General features: G+C 37.1%; 1 protein-coding gene across 1 annotated transcript; it reads left to right on the forward strand.

Moving 5' to 3' along the window:
- Window positions 1-121: 121 nt before the first annotated feature.
- On the forward strand, window positions 122-10,235 carry LOC126829398 (beta-alanine-activating enzyme). Its single transcript, XM_050559221.2, has 10 exons — window positions 122-258; window positions 669-826; window positions 1,884-1,975; window positions 2,871-2,988; window positions 3,808-4,028; window positions 5,434-5,626; window positions 6,497-6,726; window positions 7,833-7,942; window positions 9,289-9,479; window positions 10,032-10,235. Exons 2-10 carry the CDS (start codon window positions 680-682, stop codon window positions 10,233-10,235), a joined length of 1,506 nt encoding a protein of 501 aa, XP_050415178.2. The 5' UTR covers window positions 122-258; window positions 669-679.
- The last annotated feature ends 9,801 nt before the right edge of the window (window positions 10,236-20,036 follow it).

The following is a 20,036-nucleotide window of genomic DNA, read 5'->3' on the forward strand; positions in this document are numbered from 1 at the left end:
AATATCAATATTAAAAATTTGGAACAAAATTGAGAAAATCCGCATATGATTTACGCCTGGATGACAGGGTGTATTCTAGAGCATACTGTTTACGCCTCCATTCTTAAAGAGTTATTGTTTACATCTGTCAATGGTTAAGAATAAAGAAGCAAGGCTTTTACGTGCAGGTGTCAGAAAATTAACATCTAACAATGAACAATATTTCTTTGTTGTCAGTGCTTCATCTACCATGATCATCTATGTAGTCAAGGAACTTAGGTAAAATTGTTTCTTTGTGAAATTCATAGGTTTGAACTTGGACTTTTATTTTATATTTTTGGAAATAAATACAGTTATTTGTTTTTAATTAAGATGTGGAATTTGTACAGAATAAATTTGTTTCATTGAGAAATAATATTTTTTTAATTTTCACTTTTTGTCTATTATTAAATCACATGCATATCCATTTAAATTTTATTTTGATTACGTGTATTGGAATACTGTGCCTTTTTATTTTGTGCGTAAAATTGGAAATTCTTGACTTCATTGACTCTGAAAAATTGAATAAATTTTAATTTAAATCATAAATGAAAATCAATTTGATATCTGCTAGATTATAGATGTCTTTGTTTGTTAATACCAACAAGATGACAATATTAAAACTCTCAACATTTTCTTTGTCTTAAAAGATGTTGTAAAGATGGAGGGTGTTGATGAGGAAAGAAGTTTACTGAGTTTAGTGAAAGAGAGTGTCTCTACCTATCATGATAAAGTCGCTGTTACCTACGATGATGGGAAAATAAAGTCAAGTTTAACTTATGGTGAAGTATGGAGTAGAGTGGAACAGGTATTTATAATCAATCTAGTATGCTTTCATCTGATTCTTTATACAGTGTATCCAGAGTAATGAAATATATATAGAGAGAGAGAAATGGGGTTTAACGTACACTCGACACAAACTAGGACATTTCGGGACTAACATATGGTTTAATTTTATTTACATAATTCGCTTGCGCGTAGGGGTCTTTAGCAGTGGGAGGAAACCGGAGAACCCGGAGAAAACCCACGAGGTTGGACAGGCGACCCTACTCCTTGTCACCTACAACCGGGGATTCGAAACCACGCCAGTCGATAATGAAATATAGATTTAGCATGTAGAGTTGATCTTAAAACCTGTTTCCCTCGCTCTTATCAATTTCAATCCATCGCACATCTCTCCAAACCATTCTCACCATGGCACATCTCTCCAAACTATTCTCACCATGGCACATCTCTCCAAACTATTCTCACCATGTAGCTGCAATTCCATTCCATGGCACATCTCTCCAAACTATTCTCACCATGAAGCTGCAATTCCATTCCATTGCACATCTCTCCAAACTATTCTCACCATGGCACATCTCTCCAAACTATTCTCACCATGGCACATCTCTCCAAACTATTCTCGCCATGAAGCTGATGTATCACGTAATCTGTTACAGATATGATTTCATCCCCTGCTGTCCCCCGGTTCCTTCCAACAAGGACTAACTGATGAAACCAATACCAATCCATCATCTTTCTCCCAGCTGGTCTTGGGTCGTCGAATGGTTACTGTGTGGGCGTTGCATCATAAGGTCTGTCATTGAGTCAGCTGGCGTGGTTTCGATTCCCCACTTGTACGTGACAAGGAGTAGTGTCACATGTCCGACCCCGTGGGTTTTCTCAGGGTCCCTCGGTTTCTTTCCACTGCTAAAGACCCCTATGAGCAAGCAAATTATTGAAATAAGATTGAACCATATGTTAGTCCCGAAATTACCTAGTTTGTGTCAAGTGGATGTTAAACCCATCTCTCTCTCTCTCTTTCTCTCTCTCTGTATTGTATCCACTGTTGTTCCCTTCTCACCATATTCTATGTATTACAGATATCAAGTATAATAAGAAGTCATGTGACCAGTCAGAGAGTGATAGGAGTTTGTATTGAACCAACGATAAACCTTCCCTCAATTTTACTCAGGTAAATTTTATTATTACATACAGGTTTACTTATGGCCAGACAAGGGTGAGGGCCGGGTCAAGTGGTCTAACTAATGCTTGGGTTTCAATTCTCTGGTTGTATGTGACAAAGAGGGTCGCCTACCCAACCTCGTGGGTTTTATCTGGGTCCTCTGGTTTCCTCCCACATCTAGAGACCCCTACGCACAAGTGAATTATTGAAATAAAATTGTACCATATGTTAGTCCTGAAATAACTTAGCTTGGTTTGTCTGTTCGAGGTTGCTGACTAAACTTGGTCTGCCCTGAGGCTGGAATTTGGTACATTTGGGCAGTAAGTCCGGTCGAATCGAGTGACATGGGTCTGGTGACATTACACTACCACTTTTGGTTTCAAAATTGCGCGAAATTCCTTGTCTCATTGTCTCATTGTTATACTGCCTCCGTTTGCACGAAACCCCTATAAAGGTGTGTCATAAGGCTCTGTCAGTGGAATGCTGGGTAAATGTTAGGAGAGACAAAAATCCCAGTTTACATGTCTTTAAATATTCGTGATATTCTGTCACCTAATGTTATATTTCAATATTCGTGATATTCTGTAACCTAATGTTATATTTCAATATTCGTGATATTCTGTCACCTAATGTTATATTTCAATATTCGTGATATTCTGTCACCTAATGTTATATTTCAATATTTGTGATTTTCTGTAACATTGTCTTATATTTCTATATTCGTGATATTCTCTCACATAATCTTATATTTCAATATTTGTGATTTTCTGTCAACATAATCCTATATTTTAATGTTTATCTTTGTTGAATTCAATTGCTAATGGTACGAAGGACATTGTGATTGACTTTATCTTATTGTGTGAACGCAATAATCTGATTGAATTGTATTTTATTTTATTTACAGTGTATTACAAACATCTTGTAGTTTTTATCCGTTCGTGTACGATGGCAGGAATTCTGTTGCTCATGTTTTAAACCAATTACAAGTTAATTTTTTACTTGTTCAGTCAGAACAACTACAGGTACGTAATACAATATGGCTTTTAAAGTTTTACCATTCTATCAATTAGGGAGCTGCAGTGGCTCAGTGGGTAAGACATTAGCTCGCTAACCTGACGGATTCGTTTTTGATCCCTGTGTTGGCCGAAAAAGTTCTTCTGGAGTTTCCGGCGTGGTTCCCCTTGTCAGTGGGTCAGGAATCAGGATGGAGGACCAGGCAAGGACAGTGTTGTGTTGTTTGGATGGGTTGAAAAAACCAATTCCCTGTGTATACATTGGCGTGTACGTGAAAGAGAGAGAGAAATGGGGTTTAACGTCCACTCGACACACACTTTTCATTTTGGGACTAACATATGGTTGCATTTCATTTCAATAATTCATTTGCACGTAGTGGTCTTTAACAATGGGAGGAACCGGAGAAAACCCACGAGGTTGGACAGGCAACCGTACTCATTGTTATGTACAAATGGGGAATCGAAACCATGCCGCTTGACTCAATGACAGACCTTATGATACAAAGCATATGCGCTAACGATTCAACCCCCCGGCATGTACGTAAAAGAACCCTTGAAAGTTGAAATTTGAAATAAGAGTAGGACGTAGCATCTCTGTTAGGCAAAATATCCCTAATAGCATACTATATATGGCATATGCTCATCTTTTGGGATGGGGTTTGGGATGGCCTAGTGGTCTAGAGTGTCGCGCTTCGACATCTAGCTGGCCGGTCAATTCTCGCTTGTGGTTGTGCTTTCGATCCTTGGTGTGGCTTGGAGATAGGGGCACCTTCTCATGCTCGCATACTCGTCTTCATAATTATTTAATAACTATTTTTTTAATTGTAGAAACTAGATGACTTGATGACAGAAAATAAAGCAGAGATAATTCCTTCAGCAGAACTATATCAGTACAACCTTGTACTTATTGCCTTATATAGGCATCATGTGACCAGTATTGTAGACCAATCAGATTTAGCATATTGTATAACTACATCAGGGACAACCAGTCTACCTAAAATAGTTTGTGTACCACATCGATGCATTCTACCCAATATCCTTGCACTCAGGTATGTTCCAGTCTGATTCAAACACAGATTCTATTTCATTTCGTTTTTTATAGTTCAAAATTTCGTTTTACTTGTCTTCACTACACTAGGATCTGGAAGACTTGTTATATTACCGGCGTTTTGGCTGAAGTGAGGATTAGCCAATGAAACTACCTGTTAGAGCGACTTCTTGGCGCGCCATTGGACGGAACTGTGGATAAACCACTAGAAACGTCAACGCTGATTGAATAATCATTGTCTGAGGTTATAGGGTCAAAAGCCGCTCATATGACCCATGACACGAACTACCAGTACAACCGGTCAGATCTTCATGTAGTAGAGGCCATTGAAAGTATAAAAAAACGAAACGAAATATAGATCTGTATTTTAATCAGATTGGGTTTGTTCTTGATCTTTTGAATATAGGGAACCATGATGTTTCACTAACTCGGACATCTGATCCCAGTGTTTGCTGAGAAAGTTCCTCATCTTGGTTTCCTCCCAGTTAGTGGTGCAGGACGAAGGATCCGGCAAGGAAGAGTGCCTAGTCTTTCGGATGGGATGAAAAATGAGGTCCCCTGTACACATTGATGTGCACATAAAAGAACCCTTGACATTTGTAATTTGATGAATAGTCTGGCCAAAAGTTCTCACATAGCACACTACATGACAGATACCCATCGTCATTAGCCTGGCTGGTGCGGAAAAATAGGACATTTCATTTATACCGAGCAGGCCATAAAACACTAGCCTATGATGTTGACTAAATTCACTAGTGAAGGCACTGGCAAAGATAAAAAGCATGATTATTCAAAGAGAAATGTAGTTTGTAAAATAAAGAGAGGGGGTGGGGTAATTTCTTACAAGAATGGGGAGATAATTACTGTAAGGAATTGATGCATGGAAAGAAAGTATTTTATCACGCTAATATCACTACATTAGGTTGCATTAAGTTATTTTTTTCACTGAACTCTTTTACTGATAAAAATCCATTTGCAGTTGGAATTCGATATAAGAGTAGACCGTCAGGCCGCTGTCCAGGCCAAATTTCCCTTATAGCACACTGCATAACAGTAGGACGTTAAACCTCATTTCATTTCATTTTACAGATAAAAATTCATTATTTTACGACCCAAACATATTCCTAAAGTAGGAAGTTTGTCATATACCTAAGATTTGATTTCATATTTCTCATTTTTTCTCTAAACATTATTATCATTTATTAATTATGATAGTTGTATTATGGTTGTTAGCCGCGGTGGCTCAGGTTATATGTACATGTTGACGTGCACGTAAAAGAACCCTTGTCCGGGCAAACTTTCCCTCATAGCACAATGTAGGCCTATGGCACATGCCCGTCTTCATTAGCCCAGTCGGTGCATAAAAGCTGAATGTTAAACCCCATTTCATTTCATTTCTGTTTCAGGTATAAATTTGAGATATCAGAAAAAGATACAGTGTTGCTGACTTCTCCCTTGACCTTTGACCCCTCTATAGTTGACCTGTTCATGACCTTGACCTCGGGAGCATGTTTGTTGATTGTACCAGATAAAATTAAAAGAATGCCGTCCATGTTGCTGGATATATTGTGTTGTAGAAATCATATCACAGTCCTCCAGGTTTGTAGACCACTGTTAATCGATTCTCATAGGCTTTCCGTGACGTTTTGTTGATAGGGTGGGGGGGGATGAATGTTGTAACACATCCACTTTAGATTATAAGGTCTGTTATTGAGTCAAGTGACATGGTTTCCATCTAAGATTTGTATGGGACAGTGAGGTAACCTAGTTGGTTTTCTCTAGGTTCTCAAGCTTCCTCTCACTGCTAAAGACCCCAATGCGCAAGCAAATTATTGAAATAAAATTGAAACATATGTTAGTCCTAGTAATGACCTTGCTTGTTTTCAGTGGATGTTATACCACATTTCTCTATCTTGTTAAAATAAAGGAGACAAATCATTATTGTGAAAGAAGATAATTAGACTATAAAAACGTTTGGTGCACACATTATAAACCATTTGACAGTCCCTGAATGTTTCCCCAGCTCCATGCCAAGACAAATGAGGCTGATGCTACAACTGGCTTTCTTGGTTAATCTTCAGTAAGGACTGCTCATATAGTGGACACTCACTAGGCCTACAATATGTCACTGCTGCTTTTGTTCAAAAGGTTCAGAAATTTGATGATCAAATTTGGAGTCAGTCTATGTCGAGTTAGAGTCAGTCAATGTCAATTTGGAGTCAAAGTCGATTTGGAGTCAGTCTATGTCGATTTAGAGTCAGTCAATGTCAATTTGGAGTCAAAGTTGATTTGGAGTCAGTCTATGTCGATTTAGAGTCAGTCAATGTCGATTTAAAGTCAAGTCTAGGACGATTTGAAGTCATTCTGTCAATTTGAAGTAATTCTATGTTAACTGGGAGTCATTATATATCAATTTAAAGCCATTATGTTTGTTTGTTTACCACAAATAAAAACTTACGTATATTCCAGGCCACACCATCTTTACTATACCAATTCAACCCAACAGTCTTACGATCTGGACTACTAGGAAGGGAGACAACTCTACGTATTCTAGCATTAGGTGGTGAAGAGTTCCCTCCCCTATCTATGATAAACCAATGGTTAGGAGAAGATTGTAAGGTGAAGTTATATAATTTATATGGTATCACTGAAGTTTCCTGCTGGTCTAACTGTTATCATATAACACAGCAACAGATCAGGTAGGCCTACTGTTACTATAGTAACCTTTCATATCATATAACACACAACAGATCAAGGTAGGCCTACTGTTACTATAGTTACCTTCATATCATATAACACAATAACAGATCAGGTACAATATTCTTTATACTGTTACTCTATATCAACCTTTCATATCGTATTTGAATAAATTTGTTAAATATTGCAACTTATTGTTCAATTGGTAGCCTAAGACTAATGCTAGCAGTGTAGATGATCAGGTCTGTCATTGGGTCAAGTGGCGTGGTTTCGATCCCAAGTTTGAACTTGTTCGTTACAAGGAGTTTTTATCATGGGTTTTCTCAAGATCGTTCGGTTTCCTCCTACTACTAAACACGTGCGCGCTGTACCATAAAGTCTGTCATTGAGTCAACTGGCGTGGTTTCGAATCCCTGGTTGTACGTGGCAAGGAGTAGGGTCACCTGTCCAACCTCGTGAGTTTTCTCCGGGTCGTCCGGTTTCCCTCCCACTGCTAAAGACCCCTACGCGCAAGCGAATTATTGAAATAAAATTAAACCATGTGTTAGTCTCGAAATGACCTAGTTTGTGTCGAGTGGACGTTAAACTCCATTTCTCTCTCTCTCTCCCCACTGCTAAAGATACTAATGCATAAGGAAATTATTTTTATTTTGAATAAGATTAACGATATTCTCTAAGTGACATAGTTTGTTTCAAGTGGATGTTAAACCCCATTTCTCTATATCCTATTTATGCATTTCTAACCAGTAATAATAGCAACAATCCCATTTATTGTGAATCAAGTATTGGGTAAGATGCTGTATTGTGCTGGAATTTAAATCATTTACAGGTTTTAACAATACTAAAGGATGATCATGTGGTAAATAAATCTATTGGCCTATAGGATTAGATTATCCAGTCATAAACAGATGTATTACATATAGATTATGTAATTTTGACATTTTGAATATTATTCACCATGCCTTGATGTCCGATTGGGCACATTCCTATTCAGACAATTTAGGACGTTTGGAAAATAGCGTCGGACAAGTCTGGAATATACAGACGAAATCCCATCTCTGCATATAATATTAGATTCTTTCAATGATATTTATTTTTATTATAACAGAGATAACATTGATTCTGTTCCCATTGGAGAGCCATTACCTGGAACAAAGGTCAAGGTTACTGATAACTATGGTAACATACTCTCACAAGGGGAAGGTTATTTACATATAGGTGAGTAAATTGGCAGATCATCATTGGATCATACTCCTCGCAGTGTGTCGTTTGATTATACCTAATCCCACTTAACACTGCTTTAATGGAAACAAATTTCTGTTCCAAATTATGACTGGTCAATAGTCCGTTTAACAACCAATAGCTAATTGCGTAACAATATCATTACGCTTTAAACAGAGCTCCAAATTGGATGAAATATGTTACATCATGACTCACGACTTTATTACGGCCAATTAACCAGTGCATAGCAGAATATTAAGAAAAAGTAATTGCGTGACAAAAGCTGCTATCAAAACGGATACAATGTAAACGATACTGTTTGGAGACAAACAATACTTTCACCGTTTTTAATACCTTAAATCACTGTTTTTGCGAAGACCCAGATTAAAGGAAGGGCTGTCATGTTACTGTACTTTGGATGGATTTGATTGAACGGGAAGAATAGACACATTCCCTCAAAAGCTCAAGTATCAGAAGTCAATCCAACAATGGCCAGAAAGAGATTTCTCTGGCCATTGCTTCTGAATATGTCATTGGATATCATTTGATTCTGTTTGCCTGTGGGTTCTACTCTAATGTCGTTTCATTTTTTATAGTTCAAAATGCCTTCACTACACTAGGATCTGAAAGAGTTGTTATATAACCTGCGTTCTGGTTGATGTGAGAGATTAGACAATGAAATGGTCTGTTGCGGTTGAGTTTTTGGCATGTGGTGCACGGAACTGTAGGTAGACATTCGCAGCGAAGACAGAGAAAAATTAATATTTCCAAATACCCACTTGAAACATCAACACTGATTGGTTAATCAAAAGTCTGATGTCATATTATCAAAACCAATCGTATCACCCCCTCCTATTACAACTGGTCAGATCTTCATGTAGTTGAGGCCATCAAAAGTAATAAAAAACAAAACTAAATATAGATCTTTATTATATGATCAGTAGTGGAATACCGCGTTTTATCAGTGAAATGAAAGTGTTATTCCACTGGCTAGCAGTAGTCCATGTTGTTTTTACCTAAAATGATTGTAAAATCATAAAATAAATAGAACATTTGTCGTTTTGTCGTGAATAACATATTTTATTTCATCTCTAAGCAAGAAAACGTTTATATTTTCACGAATGCTACGCATTCTCGATGAAATAAAACATGTTATTCACGACAAAACGACAAATATCCTCTATGTATTTTAATCAGATTGACTCGGGATCCATCTGCGACAAATGTTGATGAATAATTGTTCACTGCAGTTGGTTTGACTTGCAGCAGCTAAGTTTACAAAGTTTAACATCCCCTGTAAATTATGGTAGGAATAATTTATTTGTAATTTTTTTTTTTAACAGGAAGTAAAGAACGTGTTTGTTATGTTGATGATGAAATAAAACATGATGGAGGAAAAGATGACAGAGTTGTGTGGAGAGATACGGGAGATATTGTAGAATTACTACCAGACGGACAAATAATATACAAACATCGAACAGATACACAGATAAAACGACACGGAAAACGTCTCAATCTACTCACAACACAAAAGGTGGGGATATTATTTTTAGTTTATTTCATGCAATCAGTTTCTTCTTGTCAGTGGTGCAGGACAGCTGTCTAGTTATTCGGATAGGACCCGTGTAGACATTGGCGCGCACATAAAAGATCCCTTGGCAGTTGGAATTCGATATAAGAGTAGGCTGTAGTGCCGATGCCCGTCTTCATTAGCCCAGTTCGGAGCAGAACAGTAGGACGTTAAACTCCATTTCATTTCTATGTTGATGTTTGTATGTGTTGATTTTTTTTTTGGTGGGGTTGGATGGCTGAATGGTGAGCGTGCGCGCGCTGTATCATAAAGTCTGTCATTGAGTCGACTGGCGTGGTTTTGAATCCCCGGTTGTACGTGACAAGGAGTAGGGTCGCCTGTCCAACCTCGTGGGTTTTCTCCGGGTCCTCCGGTTTCCTCCCACTGCTAAAGACCCCTACACGCAAGGGAATTATTGAAATCAAATTAAACCATATGTTAGTCCTGAAATGACCTAGTTTGTGTCGAGTGGACGTGAAACCCTATTACTATCTCTCTCCGTGTTGATTTTTTCAGGCAGCTGTTGAAGTGAGTGACGTCAAACAGAGCTGTGTTATTTATTATAATGATAGAATCTATTTATATATAACATCTACTAGTGATGACATGATGTCAGTAGAGACGACAGTGACACGTCATCTATTGTCACATCTGCCATCACATCATCAACCTGATACAATAACATGTTTACAATCACTGCCCATCACTAAACATGGTTAGTAACAATCCCATTTTAATAGTTCAAAATTTTGTTTTACTTGTCTTTATTACTGGGGTTGCATGGCTGAATGATTAGCATGTGTGGGCTGTTTCATAAGGTCTGTCATTGAGACGACTGCCGTGGTTTCGATTCCCTGATTGCATGTGACACGGAGTAGGTTTTTTTCCGTGTCCTCCGTTTTCCATCCACTGCTAAAGACCACATTGCACAAGCGAATTATTGAAATAATATTCTCTAGAGGTCACAATTTTTTTTTCCGGTTTTAAAAACTGTTTAAATTGTGTAAAAGTATGCAATATGAAGGTTGTCAACCCTGTAGAGGTCACAATTTTTATCCGATTCTGATGAAACTTAGAACATATTTTAATATCCCAAAGATCTCAGTCCCTTTTGATATTTGCGCATTTCAGACCATAACTTTCTGGATTATTGCCCCTGATTGTACCAAAAATCGCGTTTGTTTTTAGCTTGTTCATAATCCATCTCTGGCAAAATGTGGGCAAAAATCGTGGTTGTTTTTAGCTTGTTCTCTATCCATCTCTTGCAAAATGTGGGCATATCCTGCCTGGCAGCCGCTGTTTATGTCAAGGAGTTATGGTGGCTAAGTGGATAAGAACGCTGGCTCGCTAACCTGGAGGTTGGGTGTTTTTGATCCGTGCTTTGGCCATGAAAGTTCATTCAGAATTTCCGGCGTGGTTCCCCCTTGTCATTGTAGCAGGACAGGGTGCCTTGCAAGGGACAATTTATAGTCATTCGGATGAGACAAAAAACTGAGGTCCTGTGTACACATTGGTGTGCATGTAAAAGATCCCTCGGAAGTTGGAATTTGATATAAGCGTAGGCCATAGTGCCACTGTCTGGGCAAAATTTCTCTCATAGCATACTGTATGGCAGATGCCCATCTTCATTAGCCCAGTTCGGAACAGAACAATAGGACGTTGAACCTCATTTCATTTCTTTTTATTTCTGTATTTTAGGTAAAATAGATAGACATTCTCTGATCAACCAAATAGAATTAAGTTCAAAGATCAAGGTCACCATACCAACGACTTTATGTGAAATTTCAAAATGGTTGAAACAGTTATGGAGGGTAGGACATTGTATATAGTCTTTCAGAATTAACAAGAGATAGTATCATTAGGGCCCAACAGGCATATTGGTGCCATGTTAAACTATGTATGTTTTGTCTTGATGGCAATGAATAAATACTATTCTGTTGGAAGTACCGGTACCAATTTTATCAACCATTTACATTTTCTTTTTTGTGAGTGTTTGTGTTAGTAGAGGCGCCAGTGCACTGCGATGTAATCAGGGCCATTGAAGTGATTACAAATATTTGTTTTACGTTCAACCACAGTTATTTATTTACATTGGAGTCAAAATAAGGAATGACTGTAACAATGTAATCATAAGTGTAGGAGGACTGCACCACACACAAACAAAAACCAAAGGAAAAGCTGTTGGACAAGGCACACAAACGTCAAGACAACCTCACGGACAGGACACAGACACTGCAAGCTATAAACAACAACTGTCCAACTTCGTGGGTTTTCTCCGGGTCCTCCGGTTTCCTCTCACTGCTGAAGATCCCTACACTCAAGCGAATTATTGAAATAAAATTGATCCTTGTGTTAGTCCCCACATGGACAATTTTTCTTGGTAAATTAGCCATTCGTACGGTGGTCTATTTTTCATTTCATTTCATTTTGTCTTATCACCACTTTCTATTTCAGAAATTTCTCCACCCAACCGAAACCTCAAACATTGAAATACGTGATATTGAGATAGAAGATAAGAGTAATTTTATTCTAGTTGGAGGTAAATCGTTACAGGCTGTTCAACTCGTTGATTATTTACACAATGTCTTAATGAGAAAACATCCACTTATTCTCGATCTTGTTGTTAATAAAACTTTTCTTCATGTTGCTCAATATCTACATGATGTTGTCAACAGAGATGATGTTCATGTAGTTAACGATGATGGGGATAATGTAGTCAACAGCTACGGTCATATTTTAGACAACACTGATGTAGTTGACAGAGGTGATAATGTAGTGAACAGTGTTGACAACAGTTACCATGACAGCGCAATAATAAACACAACCTCGAATGAATATCAAAAAAATTCAAAAGTAACGGCAGAATTAGATTCTTTAAAATCGAAAGGAAATGGAAGACATTTTGATCCGGAATTGAAAACAGATGAGGACGACGAAGTCAATGACAGAACAACACAAGAATTTAATGCTAAAACTGCTGATACATCAGAAATAAACGAAAATACAAACAACCTACATTTATTACAGAAACGAAAACTTTCACAAGATATACACGCAGTCAAACATTCCAAAATATCTCACTCGGATGGTGAAATCAATTTAAAACCTTTTGTTGGGTCTATTAGTCGGGGTAATAGATACATCCAGTGTGATTTTAGTGTGAGCAAAAGTGTACCTGATGATAAAGACTACCATTTTACTATCAATAATGGTTTACCAGTCTTTTCTAACAATGCACATGCATATAAAAATGATTCAAAGATAAATGATCAATCCATGTGTATAACAGAAACCATGGCAACTAAAATAAAACCACCATCTTGTCTTGTACAGACTGATGATAGGTTAATGTTAACGTTACTATGGAAACATGATACAGGAAAATGTGTGGATTCGTCTCCATTGGTTGGTATTACCTGGTGAGTTGATGATTTTATGGCAGCATTAAAGATATATTATATGAATCTAATATATTGTATATAATGTAAATATTGTAACATCGTTAAAATAATGTATGTTTAACCCATATAAAGAAGCATCATATCAATCTAATATATTGTATATAATATAAATATCGTAACATTGTTACAATATTCTGAAGTCATTTTGTTACAGATGCATTATGTGAGAGCATAATCTGCCTATTGCAGGTCTTCTGTCTGTTTTTTGTGGGGATTGGATGGCCGAATGGTTAGTGCATGTGCGTGCTGTATCATAAGGTCTGTCCTTGAGTCAACTGGCATGGTTTTGATTCCTCGACTGTAAGTGACAAGGAGTAGGGTCGCCAGTCAAACCTCATGGGTTTTATCCGGGTCCTCCGACTTCCTCCCACAGCTAAAGGCCCCTACGCACAAGCGAAATATTGAAATAAAATTGAACAATGTGTTAGTCCCGAAATGACATAGTTTGTGTGGAGTGGGCGTTAAACCCCATTTCTCTCTCTCTCTCTTTTTCTGACTTCAAATGTTATATAATCAAGTCTCAAGGCCACCGGATGGCTGAGATATTAGATGGATTAAAACACATACGCTATTTAATAATATCACGTCTTACCCAATTAGCCACCGTGGCTCTGAGTTCATCAAGGACAAACCACTTGTTTTCATTCTGTTTACTCTTTTGTACCCATGATTAAAGATCAGATTAATTCCGACATTTGTTTTTATTTGTTTCAGTGATAAAAGAAATGTTGTATTTATTGGTTCTCATTCACATCGTTTTTCTGCCGTTCTTCTTGATAGTGGTAGCGTAATATGGGAGACAACTCTACCAGATAGAATAGAATCATCTCCATGTTTATCAAAATGTGGACGATATGTTATTGTTGGTAAGAAAAAAAATAATTAACTTTTGCTGAAAGATCTATATGTTTAGTTCTGCACCAGAACATAATTATGATTGGTTGCCAACTTATAATATATGTTTATGCTTTACAGCAGATGTGGGAACAGAAATCGCGCGACTTTTTCCCACCTCTGCCTTAAGATCAGATTTCTAAACAAATAAACTGTCAAATAGTTTAGTAGTTGGATTCAGTTTCATGTCAGATATATTCCGTAAGATTTGTACGATCAGGTTATCGATCCGTCCACAAGATACTTCCATAATAATAATAAATTGTGTCAGAGCATTTTGTTAAAATTTTGAATGATATCAAAATGATTCTGGTAGTAATATATTCATTGACTGGCAATGTTATTTTTCCAGGTAGCTTTGAGGATATACAAAATGTTTACAGGTTGTCATGACGATATCTAATATGTTTACAAGCTGCTATGAGGATATACAATATATTTAAAGGTTTCTATGAGAATATCCGGCATGTTTATGGGGTTGCTATGAAAAAATAGGTTATCATGACAATATTCAATATGATTACAGGTTGTCATGACAATATACAATATCTTTTAGGTTGTCATTACAATATTATGATTACAGGTTGTCTATGCAATATACTGGTACAAAATGATTACAGGTTGTCATGACAATATACAATATCTTTGCAGGTTGCTATGGCAATAAATAATATATTTACAGGTTGCTATGGCAATATTCATTGTGTTTACAGGTTACTATGAAAATGTACAATATGTTAACAGGTGGTTATAACAATGTACAAAATGTTTACAGGTTGCTATGACAATATAAAATTTATTTACAGGTTGCTATGACAGTTGTTTATATGTGCTCAACTCTACAACAGGTCATATAGAATGGTCATTTCAAACAGGCGATAGTATTAAATCTTCACCTGTCCTTGACCCTGTCACCTCTACTGTTATATTTGGATCACATGATCAGTGTGTCTACGCTGTAGATTTAGCGGTAAGAAAATGAAATGAAACTTTTTCACCAGGCTGGATAACTGTGAATTTAGGAAACAAAACCTTTGTTTTACCTCAATGAGTGATCATTTTACCTGCCACATTAACCCATTTTACCTGCCACATTAACCCATTTTACTGTCAAGTCCCTTAACGTTAGTACTGTAGCTCATGCTTCACACTTACACTATCATACTGGTGGTACCCATTTTACATTTATCTATACCAGTGGTTCTCAACGGCACACCTTTAACGACACACCTGGCTAAATATATATGAAAAATACATAGAATGACTTAAACTAAATAAAGAAAAACGCAGCCACGAACTTACCAATAGACACCAGTGAATACTCAATTGGGATCATATGGTTTTATGCATTTTCTAAGTGTGTCGTACAAAATTTCGCTGCACACTTAGGAAGATCGCGGCACACTGGTTAAGAATCACTGATCTATACAGACGTTGTGCCCGAATGATCTATGGTATGCAATTTAGATCATAAGGTCTGTCATTTAGTCAATTAGCATGGTTTCAATTCCCTGCATATATGTGACTATGAGTAGGGTTGCCATGCTAACATCGTAGATTTTCTCCAGTTCCACTAAGCTTCACACCACTGATAAAGATCCCTACACGCAAGCGAATCATTGAAATAAAATTGAAGCATATGACAGTCCCAAAATGACCTAGTTTTGTGTCATATGGATGTTAAATCTATCTCTGTATCTCTCTCAATTATGTAGGAATAACAGAAATATTAACCATAATTTTGCAGATATTTTAAACACCGTTAACGCTGAACCACTATCGGGGCCATGGTGTTAACATTGTTGTTTATCGCTAATGGAATAGTGGTAGCTGAAATGGCTACAATCGTTATTACATGAAAAATGTCGACATCATCAACATCAGACATCAGACTTCAAAGTGTACCTGATACACCAAAAAATATGGTATTAATATTATTTAATTTATATACTCATATGGGGAATTTATTTTAGTTGTCATTTATTTATTTATTATAGACAAGAGGATGTAGATGGAAAGTATGTTTATCAGCTGGTAGTATATTCTCATCACCATGTTTACATCAAGGGATGGTTTATATAGCTACACTTGGTGGACTCCTTACAGCTATTGATATCGTTAGTATATAACTGTATCTCTATTATATTTAGTTGTTCCGATGGGAAATGAAATGAAATTGGGTTTAACGTCCTACTGTTTTGCTCAGAACTGGGCTAATGAAGACGGGCATACGACATACAGTGTGCTATATGAACGGAAATTTTGCCGGGACTACGGCCTACTCTTATATCAAATTCCATCTGTCAAGGGATCTTTTACGTGCACGCCAATGTGTACCCGGGACCTCGTTTATTTGTGTCAACTGAATGAATAGACAGCTGCCCTTGTGTTCGGATGGGACAAAAAGCAAGATCCTATGTACACTTTGACGTGCACATGAAAGGTCCCTTTACAGTTTGAATTTGAAATAAGAGTAGGCCTTAGTTCCTGTTTCTGGACCCAGATTCCCTGTATGCCCGTCTTCATTAGCCCAGTTTGGAGCAGAACAGTAGGACGTTAAACCCCATTTCAATTTTGTATCTATTATAAGTTACTGGTCAAGTTCTAACAATCATTGATTAACCAGGTTGAGTGAGAAACTTCCTTGTGATTTTCCATCTTGGTTTCCCAATGTCATTGATGCAGAACAGAGGGCCTGGCAAGGAACAGTGTCTAGTTGATCGGATGGGATGAAAACCAAGGTCCTGTGTATACATTAGCATGCTCGTAAAAGAAAACTTTCCGGGCAAAACTTTTCTTCAAAGCACCCAACATGCTGTATGTCCGTCTTCAGAAAAACAGGACAGTCTCATTTCATCTCCCCAACGATTAATACAACAGAACACAACTATATATTAAAATAGTTGATACACACACACTATTGCTTTCTTGAGTGGGAGCTTATTGTCGTCACTGCTGTCCCCCCACTATTCTTATAGGTCTGAGGTTTGGAGATTGTGTTTTCAAGCTAATGATAAACAGCAAATACATCACCATGGTCACCAACATATAACGGGGGGTGTTAAAGTGTAAAGGCGATGTTATATGATATTTTTACAGTGTAAATGCGATGTTATTTGATATTTTTACAGTGTAAATGTGATGTTATTTGATATTTTACAGTGTAAAGGCGATGTTATTTGATATTTTACAGTGTAAATGTGATGTTATATGATATTTTAAAGTGTAAATGCGATGTTATTTGATATTTTACAGTGTAAATGTGATGTTATTTGATATTTTACAGTGTAAATGTGATGTTATATGATATTTTTACAGTGTAAATGTGATGTTATTTGATATTTTACAGTGTAATGGTGATGTTATATGGAAGTATAATATAAACAAACCTTTATTTAGCTCACCAACATGTCTGACTAATTGTATACTTGTTTCTGCTGTGGATGGTCTAGTCTATGCTATATCCTATCATGGTCACAAGGTTAGTAGTAATATCATTCTGATCATGGAACCATAAAACCCTTTTCATTTCTGATAATCTTATCATGGTCACAGGGATAATAATAATGGGCGTACTCGATTGAACGAACCGGAATTGAATTCTCTCAATCCCAAAAATAGTGACAATCGAGTGAAAATGGGTACTTCGGCCTACAACGCATGCGTCGAATGGATATATAAATATCTCATCCAACCATGCAGCCGAAACCCGTTCGTCGTATTTAATTACGTCACAATTCTACTCACACCACCTCCGTCGTCGGGACTGACAGAACTGTGACAGGACTGGATTCCGCGTCACTTGATTGTAATTCTGTCAATTCGGGACGTTACGGACTGTGAATCGAGCATCCCCTATATAAATCTGATAGTGGATGATCTAGTCTATGTTATATCCTATCATGGTCAGAAGGTCAGTAAAGACATCATTCTGATAGTGGACGGTCAAGTCTAAACTATTTCCTATCATGGTCACACCATATCCTATCATGGTCACAATTAAGGTTCGTAAAGATATCCGTCTGATTGTCTACACCATATCCTATCCCGGTCACATAGATAGTAATGACATCATTCTGATGGTGTATTGTTTTGTCTGCGCTATATTCAATCATAGTCACAAGGTTTATCTAACACAAGGTACAATTTTATGGATACACAATTACTGAGTTTAATACTAAGCAACGTTTGCTTGATAAAGACGAGAGTATCCTCGTCAAAACGTTGCTTAGTATTAAACTCAGTAATTGTGTATCCATAAAATTGTACCTTGTGTAGATATGTTCAATTACTAAATGCCAATCAAAGGAAATCAATCAAGTCTATGCATTCTGTCACGGTCAAAATTTAATGTGGCTCTGGGGTGGTTCTTTCTTTTACTTATAATAGCTGTTCATGTGTACCAACTGACCATGTGTTCAACTAAATTAGTTTGTTGGGTGGCTGAATGTGTTCTTTAGATCGTAAGGTCTGTTATTGAATCAAGTGGTGTAGTTTCGATTCCCTGCTTGACACGCAGTAGGGTTACCTGTCCAGTCTCATGAGATTTTCTCTGGGTCCTCTGATTTCCTCCTACTGCAAAAGATCCCTTCAAGCAAGCGATTTATTGAAATAAAATTGAACCATATATGTTAGTCCCGAAATTGGACATTAAACCCCATTTTTCTCTCTACTCCTGTAAATTTATTTTCTACTCTTATTTGTTTCTAGTTATGGACGTACCAGACATCAGCACCAATATTTTCATCCCCGTCCATCTGCAGGATTTGTAAGCATGGTGACTGTGTTGTCATTGGGTCCCATGACAACAACCTTTACTGTCTTGACAACCAAGGTCAATTAATATGGTCATATCAAACATCTAGTCCCATTTATTCAACACCGTTTATATTCCAATATAAAAAGTCTTTTCATTGGTCAGAATTACTTCCTAAGAACATAAACAAAGTCAGATCCGATGATTATCCAAAGTTGATGCAAAAAAAATCTTACGCAAGGGAAATAAGTCCACGAAATATAACAGATGACAGTATTTTAACAATGGATGCTGAAATTAGAACAGGACCCACAGTTAATTGTAAAAAATTACTTTCTGTGTTTGAATCTGAATCGGGAAAAGTGTCAAGTGAACTGAAAGCAAATAGGAAAACCTCCAACAATTCAAATATTCCAGAAAACCATACAGCATCAAAATCTGATTCAAAGTGTGATTGTGACAGTGATCCAACTTTAGTGTCCAACTCCAACCATTTAAATTGTGATACAATAAGTGACATCATTGACGTCAGTGTGCCTTATAATAAGAATATTGTCGCTGGTGTGCATTGTGGTAAAAATACTGCCGCCAGTAGTGTGCCTTATGGAAATAATATTTACAAGACTTTGTCAGATGATAGGAACATCAATCCCAATGTGCCCTATGAAAAAACCATTGACAGCAATATGCCGAGTTATAAAACAAGCAATGTCATCAATGCGCCATGTTTAAATCATCCAGTTCATCAACATTCATTTTGTCCTTGTAAAACACATTTAAACGATCAAATCGTTGTTAACCAAGACATCGGTAACTATGACAATGGTAACTATGACAATATCAACAGTGCAACATTTTCGGTTCAAGATTCAGTAAAAATGGCTGATAAACGTGATGATGAAACAGTAAATAGTGACAGTAGTATGTTTAATTGTGTGGTCACTATTTCTACAAATGGTGACCTTAGCATCCTTGACCTTGTAACTGGTAAGGTCAAGGGTGTTTATAAGTTACCAGGTGAAGTGTTTAGTTCTCCGGTTGTCGTTGGTAACAGAGTTTTAATTGGTTGTAGAGATAATTTTTTATACTGTTTACAAATCACATAGATAGCCTGCCTGAATAATATCTGAGCAATTCTTGGAAAATGACTTTCAATAGTATTCAAGTTATTGTTCAAACTTGTTCTGTGTTGTTGAAGAGACAAGGGGTGGGGGGGGGATCAGGGGGCGGGGTCAGATGGTCTAAAGTCCTTTATATCGTAAGATCTGTTACTAAGTCAAGTGGCATGGTTTCGATCCCAGACTTTGTACGTGATAAGGAGTAGGGTCGCCTGTCCAACATCATGGGTTTTCACTGGTTCCTCCGACTACGAGCAAGCAAATTATTGAAATAAAATTTTACAATATGAGC

This window comes from Patella vulgata, chromosome 8, assembly GCF_932274485.2.
Source record: "Patella vulgata chromosome 8, xgPatVulg1.2, whole genome shotgun sequence".
Lineage (NCBI taxonomy): Eukaryota > Metazoa > Mollusca > Gastropoda > Patellidae > Patella > Patella vulgata.